The 16,216-nt window shown below is 40.8% G+C and overlaps 1 protein-coding gene across 1 annotated transcript in view; it reads left to right on the top strand.

Moving 5' to 3' along the window:
* The first annotated feature begins 3,656 nt into the window (after positions 1-3,656).
* PHLPP2 (PH domain and leucine rich repeat protein phosphatase 2) overlaps positions 3,657-16,216 on the top strand; it is a 62,629-nt gene continuing 50,069 nt past the window's right edge. Inside the window, exons 1-2 of the mRNA XM_040253170.1 lie at positions 3,657-3,802; positions 10,974-11,254. Of these exons, the coding sequence (XP_040109104.1) occupies positions 3,704-3,802; positions 10,974-11,254 (380 nt within the window). The 5' untranslated portion in view covers positions 3,657-3,703. The remainder of the gene's footprint in view (positions 3,803-10,973; positions 11,255-16,216) is intronic.

The following is a 16,216-nucleotide window of genomic DNA, read 5'->3' as shown; positions in this document are numbered from 1 at the left end:
ACTAACTAGTTAATGTTCCTTTTCCACAGAAAACTTGCCAAGAGAGAAATTTAAACAAAAAAAAATTGTTCAGTTCAGTTGCTCAGTTGTGTCTGACTCTGTGACCCCGAATTCTCCAGGCCAGAATACTGGAGTAGGTAGCCCTTCCCTTCTCCAAGAGATCTTCCCAACCCAGGGATTGAACCCAGGTCTCCTGCATTGCAGGCAGATTCTTTACCAGCTGAGCCACAAGAGAAGCGCCCCCCCCGCCCCCCCCCCAAATTCTGTAGTTAACAGTGAAAAGTGCAGTTGGAAATTTTAACTAGTGACTGTTTTCATGCTGATCTTCTCCACATGGGTGAATTCTCAAAGTAAAAATACTGAATCATGTCTAGATGAAGTTTGTATTTGAGGGTGGTCATGGACTTTTAGCTATAAGCTTCTGTTTGTGGCTTTTTTTATCTGTGACTAGGAAGAGGAAGCCTTGACCAGCCAAAATGAATTCTGTTTCCTGATCTATTTTATACAAACTCTTCCATAGAAGTGAGAGTGGTTGAAAGTTGGGAGCTTATACATGATCCCTGACCTTGATTGAGATAGGGGCAGAGTATGATAGTCCCTTAATTGAAAAGTAGAAGGAAGTACGCCTTAGCAATTAATCTGGTTTATGCAGAAGTGCCCCTTGGTGCTGTTTGATAAGTGACATTTCTATAATCTTTCCTTGTATGTGGCTTAGTTAAAATTCATATTTGTTTCTAATATTAAATTTACTTGATATTTTCATCTTTGTGTAATAAGATGAAAATATAAGAGTTACATTAGAAAATGTTAGGCAGTAATAGACTCCAGACATTTTCCTAACAATACAATGAAGAGTAGCAGATTTGAACTTCCATCCAGAAGGACCAAATTAATTTTTATCACTTTTAAGTATTTTTCATGCTATTTCCTGCTCTAGTTCAATTGTCTCCAGATTCAAAAAATATAGAAATGTTCAAAGGAAAAAACAGTCCTATAAACCTGGAGGCCAGGTTAAGTCCACCTTGTTCATTCAAAACTAAAAGAAGGAATATCTACATCTGCTCAGCCTATGGTAGAAATAACAAAGCGTTGAGGCCTAAAGAGGACTTGTGATCACCGAAGGAGTGGGAACTAGCTATAAAGAAGCACATGTAGAAAGCTCTTAAGACTCCTTTACCAAAATCTGGTAGACATGAACTCTCCTTTCCCAGACTTTTCTTTCCATTTTGTAGTAAGGATTAGGAAGAGCTCCTAGAATAAACTGTGTGTGTGTGTCCCTCCCCAGCCCCTTTCAAGTGGAGAGGTATGCATAGCTGCTTATAGGAAGAATACAGAAAGGAAGTTGTCTAATGACTTCTCTGTCTCTTGGCTTGATTCAAACAGTGATTTTTATAATGATGAACCTGCAGTGAGGGCAGATGGATTTTTGCACAAAAATTCCCAGAGGAATTTATTTTTAGGGTTAGTCTCAGCTGTTTACCATTTCCAGAAACTAGTTACATAACCCTTGGCATACATAATACACACTGCCTTGAACTGGGGGGAGAACATGGATATGTGACCCTTGAAACAGTATAAAATGTTAATGGCAATACATGATTTGAAAGGAAAACTCAGAATCAACTGGTCGTCACCACTCAACTGAATTGGATCTTAACAATGGAGACTTAAAGAGAGCTGTATCATAAGTTACCCCTACAACACCTGGGCTCGTAGCTTTTTGTTGTTCTACTTTTGAAAGTACTACTGTTGCTGCTAAAGAAGTAGTGAATATATAACTCAGCATATGCTGGTATTCTGAATTGATGCTTTAGCCCACTACTCCATTAATCATAACAGCAAACCCATCATCTAACTGCTGCTGTTTCCCAGCACAACTTCTAATGGTGGTGGTCCTGGAGAGACCTTCTGCTCATGAAATGTGGAAAAGGTAATGTGTAATACCTCAAGAAATGGGCTTTGAGAAACACTCTGAGCTGCATTCATTCTTTCTGCTTCTTAGCCCTTGGTCAAGTCCACTTCTGTCCCCATATTGGTGCCTATCCCTTATATATGAGTGTCCTTGCTGGAGCAAGTTACTCAGTAAGCACTGAAATGGGAATCCCAACACTCTGAGTAGCTTTCTTGAAGGTAATTTCAGGATAGAAGGAAAACTCAGAGGCAGACACCATAAGAGCTTTTTTTCATCTTATGCCAGACTGACAAGAGACATTATTTTAAATTCACTAAAATGAAACAAATGAAGATAACTGGAGACTGGAATTTTGGTGTATATATAAAGTAACTCAAGTGAAGGGAGAAAGTAGTGACCAAACTTCCACAGAAGAAATAATTTGTAGAGTCAGAATCTTTGAGTCAAATTTTGTCTTAGAATTTAAAATGTCTATAAATGGACCAATCTCCTAGAAGAGAGGGGAACAGTTTGCAGTGTTAGACCTCAAACTCTCTTGTACTAAACGTGTAATTAAAATATTCTTAACATACAGTTGGTCTGGACTAGGTAAGCTGAAGGAGTGGATAATTGGTGATACCATTTATACCAATTATTCAAAGTGTAAGAAACTTTTTTTTTCTGCTTCATTCCTTAGCAGTTGCTTGACGATTCAGACCTGTGTAGGAGGTCTGAAAATTCAGACCTAAAAATTCAGAGGTCTAGAGGGTTTCCTAGCAAAATAAAGAGCAGAATTAAGAATAGGACTCTGAGGAACTGAGTGTATCTTCAATTTGAAAATTCAGAATAATAGTGACTGCTATGAATCACTACTATGTGTCAAGTACTTTGTATGCATTTGCAAAATCTTCAGACTTAACTCCTAGACAGACTCTTTTCTGTTTCACAGCTAAGAACCAAAGGCTTAGATCAAATAACTTGCACAAGGGTATAGAGAGAATAAGGGATTGGTAGAGCTGAAATTTGGAATCAGGCTCTCTGATTTGGCTCATTGGCTGGCCACAAAACTATCACTGCAGGAACTAAAAGAAAATAAAAATTTTTGAATTAGAATTGCAAATAACAAAATAGCTTAGAGACCAGACCACATTACTGCTTGAAGCAGAGAACAATATTCAGAAAATTCTACTACATGAAGAGAAAGGGAATTCAAATGCGGCTGGGAGGTGAGATGACATTTTGTACAGAAGGTGGGGTCGAATTTTCTGAAGAAGGCTGTGACCATCTAAAACAAAGAAGAGAAAGGGCCTTGCTAAGGTGGGTATTCTCAGTTCGTTCAGTGGCTTTGCACCCGTGAGGGTGACGGGCCAGTTTTGGAGTAGAGAGGAAACGTCTGGGAGAGGTAAGTTACAAAAGCCACCTTCTGCAGAAGACAGCATCCTCCCGTCTCTGTTGACAGGTGCAAACCTCCCTTGTCCCTTGTCCAGCCCCTACTTAGGAGTCGCGGAGAGCAGAAAATAACTCTCCATGCGCCTCAGTCCTCCAAACAGAAGCCAGCTGACAGTAAAGGCCCAGCCCTGCGGCGGCGCCGGGCTCCGCCCGTGAAGTCCCCGGCCGACTGCCGGCGGCTTGCGTCCCTTAGCGCCCGGGACGCACCGGGCCCGCAGCTACGCAGGCCAGGGACGGGCGGGGCTAGGGGCGGGGCCAGAGGGCTGCGGGGAGGCGGGGCTGCTGGGTGTTCGCGCGCGCCGCCGAGGCTCCGCGCGGCGTCGCGCCGGCCGGGCGTCCCTGTGCAGCTGCCGCTAGCCGCCGATGGGGGAGGTGGAGCCGGGACCCACGGGCCCGCTCGAGCCCCCTGAGCCGCCTGAAGCGCCAGCGAGCCGTCGGCCGGGCGGGATTCGGGTCCTGAAGGTGAGGTGCTCGGGCGGGCTGGAGAGGGAGAGAGAGCAGGGAGAGGCCGCCCCTGCCCCGCGCGGTGGCTGAGGTAGCAGGCGACCCCCGCCTCGCGTCGGTCAGTCAGCCTCGCGGCTCGGTCGCCCCCAAGCCCGGCTGGAGGGGCCGCTGCACCCGCTGAGGCCTCTGGGCCGGGCCCCCGCCGAGGCCGCGGCCGCCTCCGTCCCCACCGCTGCCCATCCCTGGCCGCGCGCCACCCGCCTCACAGGCCCACGCCTTGGGTCTGGCGTCCACCCGGCCGCCGCCGCCCACTCGGCTCCTTCAGGACCTGGGGGCCCGCCTCTGCTTCCTCCGGCCGCGCTCGCGGCCCCGGGCTGGCGTCTCCTGGCCAGAGAGCGGAGCTGGAAGTACGCAGGGCTCTCTCCCCGGACACCTGAAGACATCACCGCAGCGGGAGGATGGCGGCGGTGATTGGCCGGGCGCTGAGGTGTTCCGGGCTTCGCCGGCTGGCGCGGCAACCTCTGCCCTCGGAGCTTCCCACCGAAGTTAAGACCCGCTCCCCGCACCCGAGCGCCGGCCTGGGCGCACGACCTGTCCCGCCTGCGGAGAGAATCCCCGGAGGAGCTTAATCTCGGGGAAGCGCTGGGCGTGTTGCAGGAGGGAGGAGGGGTTGGACAAAAAGGGGGCATTCCTGCTGGCGGGAGCGGGGCTGACAATCCAGGGAGACGGTGATGGGGGAGCAGTTATGCAACAGGCAGCTAACGGGGCTTTTTGGCAGGAATTGGAATTAGGGGGAGTAGGAGGAAATGAAGGCAGATGCCGGCAAGGGTGGGGGGAATGGAGTCTTCAAGGTGATGAGGAGAAGTTAAAATGCACAAGGAATGTAGGGTGGGGTGGGGACGGTGAAGGTGGTTAGAAGGAGAGATTGTGGAAGATTCACTGGAGGGAGTTTTAGCCTTCGAAATATCTAGTTGGAGAGAAATTTTTCCGTAGGTCAAATACGTAAACTAGGTGTCCTGGAGAAGGAATGGAATTCCTTCTAAAGTTCTAGAAGAGGAATTAGCAGGATTTAAAACTTGCCAGAGAAAAGGAAGAGAGCAAAGAAAATTTAGATTTGGCGTGTTTAGAAAATACTTTGCAAAACAATGAAAATACATCATGTTGAAAAATTTATTAAGTAATGGTCTTTGGGATTGAGAGTGCGCACCGTGTACTTGCTACTAAGGTTATTCGTAGGACATCACAAAGATGGCAACACTGAAAAAAATAGTAGATTTGAAACATCTGGTGAATCCACGAAACCACATAAATTAGAACTCTGTAAAATAAGAAAAATTTTCTGCTACTACCTCCCAATCTTAATACAGGAACTTGAAATAACTTTTCATAGTTAACTTCCGCTTCCACATAGACCTTTTACATATTTATTGTAAACTATTTAATCATGTTTTAAATTTAATTACTCAAGGGCTTTCGGATATTTACTGTAAGGTCACAAAAATATAAATTGTGAATGAACTTTAAAAAATTCTGCTGGCCTGGCTTATCAGGAAAGGGCAAGTCTGAGAGATAGGTAATGCCCTCTGGCCTTGAAGGTAAACAGCCTTTGCTATTTTTACAGCAACTATTTTTCCATGGGGAATGAGATGTGGGAGGGAAGGAATTGAGAAATAAGGATCTTTATTGAAGATTCCCAGCATCCTACAGTTCCAGGAAAAGGTCCAACTTACTACTGGGGTTCCAATCTGGAGGCCATTAGAAAGATTCCAGAAATTAATACTTAGTCTAGTGCTGATCTGGTGGTATGGGAGGCTAACAGTGTCTTAAGACCTTTGCATCCTTGCAAATAAACGGGATTGACTGAAGAATAGGTGCTGTGTGTTTTTTACAAACAAAAGTTGACTTCAGTAGCCGAGTGGTTGAATTTTGTGCCAGGTGAAAGGGGAAAGGAATATATAAGTAGAAGACTTTCAGAATCTGTTGTCTCCTAATACTCTTCTCCAAAAACCCTTTGAAAAAGACTTATCATTCTTTTTTGTAACTCTTCTATTGCTGTTCGGTCACTAAGTCGTGTCCAACTCTTTGCGACCCCATGGACTATAGCGCGCTAGGCTCCTCTGTCCTTCACTGTCTCCTGGAGTTTGCTCAAATTCATGTCCATTGAGTCAGTGATGCCATCTAATGATCTCCTCTGCCGCCCCCTTTTCTAATACTTAATATCAAATAATGAACATCAATTATAGCTAAGCTGGTGTAACTTAGTCAGGTGAGATCTAGGGCTTCCCAGGTGGCTCAGCGGTAAAGATTCTGCCTGCGATACAGGATGTAGGAGACGTCAGTTCAGTCCCTGGGCCAGGAAGATGCCCTGGAGGAGGGCATAGCAACCCGTTCTGGTATTCTTGCCAGGAAAATCCTATGGACAGAGGAGCCTGGCACACTATGGTCCATGGGGTCACAAAGAGTAGGACACAACTGAAGTGACTAAGCATGCACACACCACTGTATGGAGTATTGGAAAATTTGATTCAGAATTTGGATTCAGAATCTTATTTAGCAAATTGCTATTTAGAATATAGTCCTTCATAACTGTAGTTGGAATATAAGTATATTTTTAATATTCTTTAAGATTATCAGGAGTATACTTGAAGCAAAAATTTCCAGATGTTTGCTGTAGTTTAGCTTTTTTTTTTTTTACTCAGTTCAGTCGCTCAGTCATGTCCAACTCTTTTACTTTTTTTTTTTTTTTACTGAGTCTGTGTAATAAATGAAGTTATAATTCATCAAGTCAGTGACTGCTATGAGACTTGTTTTTTCAGTAGTAGTTTCAAGTTTTTATCAAGATGATGTGCACATGGGGTTTTTAAAATCAATCACTAACAAAAAGATTTTAATGAACTGAAATATTCTTCTTCTCTTTATCTCTTCCATCCATTTCAAGATATTCCTTAGCATGTGTATTCCGAGATGAACCCATATCATTCTGAACTTTTGAATGCGGGAACACATATCCTGCTTTAGGATATTTCACAGTCTAGAACTCACTGAGTATGGAGAGTTACTTCAGTAGACCCTGTTCTACCATGCATAGTGTGAAATCGCTCAGTCGTGTCTGACTCTTTGCAACCCCATGGACTGTAGCCTACCAGGCTCCTCCCTCCATGGGATTCTCCAGGCAAGAGTACTAGAGTGGGTTGCCATTTCCTTCTCCAGAGGATCTTCCCGACCCAGGGATTGAATCCAAGTCTCCTGCATTCCAGGCAGATGCTTTAACCTCTGAGCCACCAGGGAAGCCCCCAACTCTACCATGCATATCTAGAGTTAATTGTGTGTTAGCGTTCAATAGTTTTATCACCTTTGAACTAATCAGAGCTAGCCCTCAATGTTGTCTTCATTTTTTAGAGGGTGGAAAGTGTAAAACTGAAGTAAGTACTTAGTTTATCGCTTATTCTGAAGATTTCTACTATCTAGAAATATCTTTAAATCTTAAATGTGCTCTTAATACACTTGTTTGATGGGAGGATGATTATGGTTGTGTTCCCTTTTAGAGAAGCTTGTTAGTAGATCTTATATAAGAAGAATAAATGAGGAAATAAAGTATTTTAAATCTAGCAATTTCCAGTGGAATAGTGATTCAAAAAGCTACAGGTATCTTAGAGGAGAGAACTGACCTTCCCAACACTTCCTTGATGGTTTAGGTCATGCAGAAGGAAATGAAGTGAAGTGAAGTCACTCATTCATGTCCGACTCTTTGCGGCCCCATGGACTGTAGCCTACCAGGCTCCTCGGTCCGTGGGATTTTCCAGGCAAGAGTACTGGAGTGGGGTGCCATTTCCTTCTCCAGGAGATCTTCCTGACCCAGGCATCAAACCCGGATCTCCTGCACTGTAGGCAGATGTTTTACCATCGGTAATTCAGCAGTAACTAATGATAGCTAAGGGCTTCCCTGATGGCTCAGTGGTAAAGAATCCGCCTGGAGTGCAAGAGACTTAGGTTCAGTCCCTGGGTTGGGAAGACTCCCTGGAGGAGAAGATGGTAATCTATTCCAGTATTCTTGCCTGGGAAATCCCCTGGACGGAGGAGCCTGGTGGGCTACAGTCCATTGGGTCGCAAAAGAATCGGACATGACTTAGCAACTAAACAATAATTATAGCTAACCAGTTCATCTAGATTTTTCCCAGAAGGCTATGCCTTGGTATCTAGACCTTTGAATGCCCATTGAACAGGTTTAAGAGAATGATATCTACTGAAGTTCTAACTCAGCCGTTTATTTTCATAGGGTAGAATATGTCATATAAAAGGAGATACATTCTTTGACCAACAACACATGTGTTTCAAGAGCGTAACTTTTTTAAAGAATTTATGTATAGTCTTTTAAGGGAAATAGATATTCACATTAAAAAATGACTGTTAAACATTCTCACCGAAGAAGAATCATGAGTGAATTAATGTAATACCTCCTGGGGTCTGCCTTGACTTTTCTAAGATTGAGAAGGTTAGTGGGATATTGTTTGACCTAAAGTTTTTTTAAGGATTCTTTCTGATGGATTTGTGGAGCAGTGTCCATGGCCCTCTTGATAGCAGTGAGCGAACTTTCTCTGCACTGAAAATGTGGGGTTTCTTTGCATAAATGTAGCTGTACCATATGGAACACTGTTTTCAGAGGATCAGTTGATCTTTCCCAAAGAATAAAAATAAATACTTAAAATCGGTTGGTTAATTATGCACTGGTTAAGATTATTTAGTCGTGCAGATATGATGGTCCCTGTGTTTATAAGTGCTTGAAAGCCCTTTGTTAATTCTGATATGTTCAGCTTTGAGAAAATGCTCTTGATGAGAATAAAGAGACCTAGTTCCCACTTGTAGCAGGGCTTTACTCTATTTATCTAAAGTTAGTATCAGTAATAATCCTCATGGTTTTGGTTTAGCCATACTGCAACCCCTGAAATCTATAAAATGATCAATTTAACTATTATCCTAAATTTAAACAATGAAGCCACTCTCATTTCTTATTTTTCTTTCTCTCCACATGGGGAATACGTTCATTTTCTTCCCCTTTCTTCATCATCTTCAGAGATTGAATTTTAGGTGCTGCTGCTGCACCTTCAGTCATGTCTGACTCTGTGTGACCCCATAGACGGTAGCCCACCAGACTCCCCCGTCCCTGGGATTCTCCAGGCAAGAACACTGGAGTGGGTTGCCATTTCCTTCTCCAATGCATGAAAGTGAAAAGTGAAAGTGAAGTTGCTCAGTCGTGTCCGACTCCTAGCGACCCCGCGGACTGCAGCCTACCAGGCTCCTCCGTCCATGGGATTTTCCAGGCAAGAGTACTGGAGTGGGTTGCCACTGCCTTCTCCGTTAGGTGCTACAGTTATCTTCAAATATTTAATCTCAGTAAGTACAAGAATAATACCAGCTTTATTATAGATATTTCTGTTTTCCAGTGAGGAATATTAGCAAAAGTATTTGCTTTGTGGCTGATAGAAAGGAAAGACTATAAGGTTTCCTATTAAAAAAATGGAGATTTTTTTTCCCCCCAAGTTTATTCAGCTTCTTGCCAGAGCTAGTCAGGCTTCAGTAGGGACCAGGGACAAATTTCTGTGATATCAGCTGAGTTGTGCATGCACCTCTGTGCCCCTAGGCTCTAAGGCACTATAATAGTTTCTCAGTGTATAACAGGGGAGAAAATACCAAATAATTAAACCCATACGGTGGTTTACATAGTAGTGGAAGTATGTTTAAGGTGAAAAAGTTCTGCTGAGGAGAGAGTAATTAATTCTTTCAAGATAGGAGGAGAAAATGGGAATGGGAGGCATGGAAAACTCCATAGAGAGGGTGATATTTGAGTAATTTTGAGGAATAACTACTGAGGTGGACAAGACGGAGGAGGACTTTTCAGATAAGTCATGGAATTGTGAAATAGTTGGTGTTTTGGGGGAGTTGGATATGACTGAAACAGTGAAATGCAGTGGGGAGTGGACCAGGAGAGGTGCATCAGAGTAACTATTTGTGGAAATTGGTTTTTTTATTAAAGGGAATAGAAATGGCCCATTATAAAAATAGAGCAGGTAAATAGTGATCTTTAGAGACGAAATGGCAACCCACTCCAGTGTTCCTGCCTGGAGAATCCCAGGGACGAGGGAGCCTGGTGGGCTGCTGTCTATGGAGTCGCACAGAGTCGGACATGACTGAAGTGACTTAGCAGCAGCAGCAGCAGTATGTTGCTGCAGCAGTTGTTTTTGCTTTGAGGCGATGTGATTTTACAATGTACATGCATACCTAAGTTTTCAAATGCAGCAGGAATTTTTTTTTTTTAAAACATGAGAATGGAAAGAATATTTGTGCAGCATTGTGTTGATTCTGTACTTGCTTGTTTGGGATATAAGGCAGAGGATGAGGACCCTCTGCCTCAGATCTGAAGTTTTCAGATGGAGATATAAAAAAATGTTTATTGCAGCATTGTTTTTCACTGTTTCCAACAATGAAAAATTAGAAACAATCTAAATGCCTTTAGCAGGAGAAGGGATAAATTTTGGTGTGTCATGCAGTGGAATGGTATTCAAAAGAATGAGCTGGGTGTAATATCATAGATATATTTCTAAACCAGTGTTGAGTCAAGGGGAAAAAAAATGACAGGGTGAAGCATATGTATGTCAGGTTTTAGATACAGTTTTAAATTATGTAAAACAATATTAGATAGAGTTTATAGATGTATACATATAGGGCAAATATTTAAAAATGCATGGGATGATAAGCAGTATAGTGGATTGTTTGTTTCTGGGGAGGGAGAAGGGAAATGGGGTTTTAGGTAGTGGGTGGCTTTAGCTGTATATGTAAGGTTGTATCATATATATGTTCTTTAGTATAATGATCTGAACTAAATCTGGCAAAATATAAAAGTTTGTGAAAGTTAGGTAGTGTGCATACACTACTGTTGTTCTTGACATTTTTCTGAAAACATGAAAAAAGGGTCAGAATATGATGGGCAGAGACATGAACAGCTGCCAGGAAAGACAATGAAATTTTCTAGTTGTTGGGATGGGCATGGCAGGTGCAGAAGACTCCATGAGAGGAAGTGGTACCCAGCCAAGTATTGGTGAATAAGGAGTGGAAAGGTGGAGTAAGGACCAAATATGTCTAACTCATTCGGACAGTTGGGCTAACGATCTCTTTTTCTTGACTTTTTTTTTAGAGAAATATGAAGCGCAATGGGAGCAGAAATTGTTTGAGTAGGAGAAGTAGGTTTGGTTCTCGGGAGAGAGACTGGCTGAGAGAAGATGTGAAGAGAGGCTGTGTTTACCTGTATGGAGCGGACACGACCACTGCCACTACAACCGCCACTTCCTCTGCTGCCTCCTCCTCCTCCTCTGACTTACATCTTGTCCTTTGCACAGTAGAGACACCAGCATCAGAAATTTGTGCTGGAGAGGGAAGGGAAAGTCTTTATTTGCAGCTTCATGGAGACCTGGTCAGGTGAGGTCAGAGTTTCACCATTAATTCTACTGCAGTATAAGTCATATGTGTTTCTGCTTGGAAGTGGGCTTTAGGATTTTATTTGTGCTGGAGCTGATGATGGTTATAGTCACAAGGCTTGAAAATAGACTTGTCCTTAGAATGCTGACATTAGAATCCTTGAATTTAAAAAGTATTAGAGGAGGAAAATTTAATAGTTACTTCATTTGGGTTACATCATGGGTTGAATATCTAAATTAACAATACATAATTTTTTAAGTTTTATTTCTTTTTTAAAAATTGTTTATTTATTTTTATTACTTTTGACTGTGCTGGGTCCTCATCGCTGTGCACAGGCTTGCGCTAGTTGTGGCGAGCCAGGGCCACTCTAGTTGCAGTGCGTGGGCTTCTCATTGGAGTGGCTTTTCTTGTTGTGGATCATGGGCTCTAAGGCACGTGGGCTCAGTAGTTGTGATGCATGGGCTTAGCTGCTCCTCAGGATGTGGGATCTTCCCAGAAGGGACAGAACCTGTGTTGCCTATGTTGCAAGACAGATTCTTACACTGAACCACCAGGGAAGTCCCTGAAGTTTTATTTTTTTAAGTGATACAGGTAAATAGAATGAAATAAAAAGGTATAAACGGAAATAGAGAATGACAAGTACCTATGCTCATGCGTGAGTAGGTGTCACTATTTGTGTATAAATTTTTAAAACTGATGGTGCTATATGCAGCACCTTGTCCACTCACTATCTTAGATACCTTTCCATATTGATATTTTATAATTTTCATTTATTTAATGGCTACATAATATTCCATTCTACAAGTCTACCATAAATTTAGCCAGTCTCCTATTAGTGGGCCTGTAGGTTGTTAGTTTTTTTTACTACAAGCACTGCTGCAGTGAATATCCTTGTACCTGTGATATTTCTCCCACGTGGAAATCATCTTAGGAATGGAATTGCTGTCTCAAAGGGTATGTGCATTTTTTATTTTGATAGATATTGTCAAATTCCTCTTCATAGAAGTTACACTTTGGTGAATAATGTAAAAGTATACCTATTTTGCCGTTACTTTCTCCCGAACACGTTAGTGTTAAATTTTACATGTTTTGACTTCCTCACGCATGAGCACATACTAGATTGTGAATAGAAATGATTGTCAACAGCTTTTAGAGAATTGTAAATTCAGCATTCCAAGGACAAATCTTTTTTCAAGCCTGAAAACTTAGATGTTTGGAAATCTGATAGGAATTTTGTTATTTTAATTTTCATTTATGTGATAGAGTGAGGTTGAGGATATTTTCATAAGCTTAAAAGCCATTTATGTTTTCCTTAAAATCTTATATAAATGCGAAGAAACAAAGTAGTCTCAAAGTAGTCTTACACTGTGCATGTGAACTCTGATTCAGCTTTAAAAAAAATAAAACTCTATTAGCAGCTCTTTGAGTTATACCTCAGATAAGAGCTCCTTAAGTGCCTTTCTCGCCTCCCCTTTCTCAGTAATAAGTAAATGTCTCCAAACAGAATTTCAAAACTGTGGATTCAATACTGTTGAAAGTGAGAAAGGAGGCTCCCGCTTCCACCTAAAAATGTGGTAATAATAGTAACACATTTAGCTGAGCTAAAAATTGATACCATTTTAAAAGTCTAAACTGAGGTTTATTATGTGTTCCTTTTAGAATTGGACTAATTCCTGAAAAAGTAGATTAGCACTTGAATGTTTTCCTTGTTCACCAGTTAACTACATTTCCTAAATCCATTTGTAAAACGAAAGGATCAGACTGGGTGATCCTTAGGCTTTTCTAAATCTTAACACTGATTCCGATCTAATTTTATCAGGTGGAAAGCCTTGACCTACATTATAGCTGGTAGTGACTGATGGAGTTCAAGTATTTAAACCTTAGACTTACTCATCTGTATACCAATGTGTATGTATACAGAGGTATTAGAAAAGTGGAAAAAAGCCCACCAGAATTGGCTTGCTACTACTAATTGTATTGTTAGAGTCCAAATGCGATACAATTTACTTTTGTGAACCTAAACTGTTCTTAAAATGGAGAGTGTAGCTTTGATAATTTTGTAATGAAATAGCTCTTTGGAAACAAAACAGTGAATTGATTACAAAATAATGAAAACACTATTGAACTGTGGTTTGAAGATATGAATGTATTTTTTCCTTTTTCTAAAATTAAAAAAAAATTTTTTAATGTTTTATACAATTTTTAAAGCTTGCACTCCATTTACAGTTATTACAAAATATTGGCTGTATTCCCTGTGCTATACAGTACATCCTTATAGCATGTCTTATACCCAATAAACTGTACCTCCTACTCTTCTACCCCTGCCAAACCTCCCCTGACCCCTCACAGGTAACCACTAGTTTGTTCTTTGTGTCTGTTGAGTCTGCTTCTTTTTTGTTACACATTCACTAGTTTCGTTGTGTTTTTTTAGATTCCATGTATAAGTGGTATCATACAGTATTTGAGATATGAATATATTTACTTTGCTGGAGTAGAAGATAAAGAAGTCTCAGTTAGCCAAAGAAACAATAATGATGATGATAGATTTTAGCTAACATTAAATGCTTTCTTTTGCTAGTTAGCAGGCTTACTGCTTTATGCATTTTTTTCTCCTTAACTCCTCACAGTAACTGTAAGAGAGGTAGGATTATTCCTTCTTAGTGAGGAAAACTGAGGCTTTTTGAGAGATCCGGTAGTATGTTCAAGGTCAGGCAATAAATATCTCTTCTTTAGTTATTGGAGTGTAGTTTACGATCACTGTAGAGATTTTGGAAAAAATGAAAAAATGTACAAAGAAATAATAATTTCCAATACTTAGACTTTTAGTAGATTATCTCATTTAATCCTCATGACAATTTTGTGAGGTAAATATTCTCCCCATTTTATAGATGAGGGAAATGAGTCTTAAAAGGGTTAATCATTTCATCTAGAATCACTCAGCTGGTGAGACCTGGAATTTGAACTCTAGATTCTGACACTAGCTTCTATATATTGCCTTCCCCTCCCCCCAACACCCTGACATTTTTTTCCAGATCTTTTTCAAAATTAGTAGGTATGTCTAATTTTTAAAAATCACATAGTTGGACTCATACCATTTATTTATTCAATTTTATTTACTGCTTACCTCAATTAATTTCCTTATGTCATTAAAAATCCCTTAGATACCAGTTTTAATAGCTACAGAATACTCTATTTTATGCATATGTTGTAACTTATTTAAAACTTGAGAACTAATATGCGGTAATGGCTTAGAGCTTGGGTTCTGGATTGAGAGCTTGTGGGTTCAAATCCTGGCTCAGACTGTTAACTGTGCAAGTGATCTAATGCTTTGTCTTCAATTTACTAATCTATACAACGGAGGATGATAATATTTATATTATAGAGTTATCTAAAGGTTAAATAAATTATACATGTTATGAAGATTAAATGAGTTTATACTTGTAAGTCTTCTTAAACTCTAATGTCCACCTGGGGAGTTTGTTCAAAGACAGATTCTGATTCAGTGGCTCTGGGGTCTGTGTTAAGCTCCTATGTACATGTGCTACATTTTGAGTCTCAAGGAAGTAAAGTACTTAAAATGATGCCTGGCCCTAGTTAGTGTTAACCTCTTTGGGTTGCTTCAAGTCAATCAACACTCAGAAGTAGTGTGATAACTAAACTTTGCCCATGAGTTTTTTTTTTTTTTTTCCTCCCCATTTATCTTAAATTGTTGATTTCTGTGGGCTGGGTCCTAGAAATGGGATTATTGGCACTAAAATTACCCCATTATTTTTCCTAAATCGTCCATGATTTTCTTCTTTCCTTACTCTTTTTTACTTATGGACTTGTCACTTGAATTTAACTGAGCGGTTATGAATTTATAGAATTTTAGCACTAGAAGGAACCTGAGAGAGATACCTACTAGGAAAATGAACCCGACCTAACAGCCCTGCCACCTCCTGCCCTTTCCATCTGGGAATATGTGTGGGGGCCTCGCTTTTGTTGTCACAACTACAGGAGAGAATTACCAGCATTTAGGGAACAAGGGCCAGAGAACCTTAATATCCTCAATGTGTGGGAAAGTCTTGTACAGCAAAAATTGGCCTGCCTAAAAGGCTAGCAACTTCCCCATGGGAGTCACAGAAACCATTTTCCAAACCGAGGATTGGAGAGGTGAGGTCCACAGCACATTCCTGCAGCTGCGTGGTGCTAGAGCTATAGCTGGAACACAGGTGTCCTGTCTCCCAGTCCAGTGTTCTTTACATAATATTTGGTCTGTCTGTTTTATTGGACTGTTTAAGTGATAAATGACTCACTAGTGAAGCTTAGTGTAATCATTGCCTTCTCTTTGAAAAGTTGTAACATTACCTTAACAAAACGAAATGCCCTTTGGCTCATGGTCATATATTTACTTTTATTTTTAGTCATCAAAATGACTAAGATTTCGGTGGCTGATACACTATTTTTTAAGATAAGTTAATAATTGATAAGATATGTCTAGCAGAAAGTTATGCCCTTGCGATTTGGAATCCTGAGTTGTAATTCCTTTACTGTCACTGACATGCTGGGTGACCTCTTACAAGTGTCTGAAGTTTCGTTTACCATATTTTAACATTATAAAGGGGAGTGAAAAGTCCTGTTTCGGAATACATACTGAGCTGATTAACTGAGGAAGTAAAAAGATTATTTTTGTTTTGTTTCATATTTCTGTACTATTTTAAACTATAAAAGAGTGTGTTATACATTAAGTAATTTGTCTTTTATTAAAACTTTTGCTTTTACATTTTAGTTTTTCACTTCTGAAATCAGTGTGTATTTTACATTTGTTGGTAGGTCATAGTCTAATTGGCAGTGTTTTTTTTCTTAATGGTTATTGCAATGCCGTCTGGTTTACTGCGATACAGTTCTGACAATAACCACCCAGACTTTGCACAGACTTCCTTCACAAGTTAAAGGACATTACACCTGCAACTATCACAACGT

Source organism: Oryx dammah, unplaced genomic scaffold (assembly GCF_014754425.2).
Source record: "Oryx dammah isolate SB20612 unplaced genomic scaffold, SCBI_Odam_1.1 HiC_scaffold_13, whole genome shotgun sequence".
NCBI lineage: Eukaryota > Metazoa > Chordata > Mammalia > Artiodactyla > Bovidae > Oryx > Oryx dammah.
Note: the sequence above shows the minus strand (reverse complement) of the source record. Positions and strands in the feature narration are given on the sequence as shown.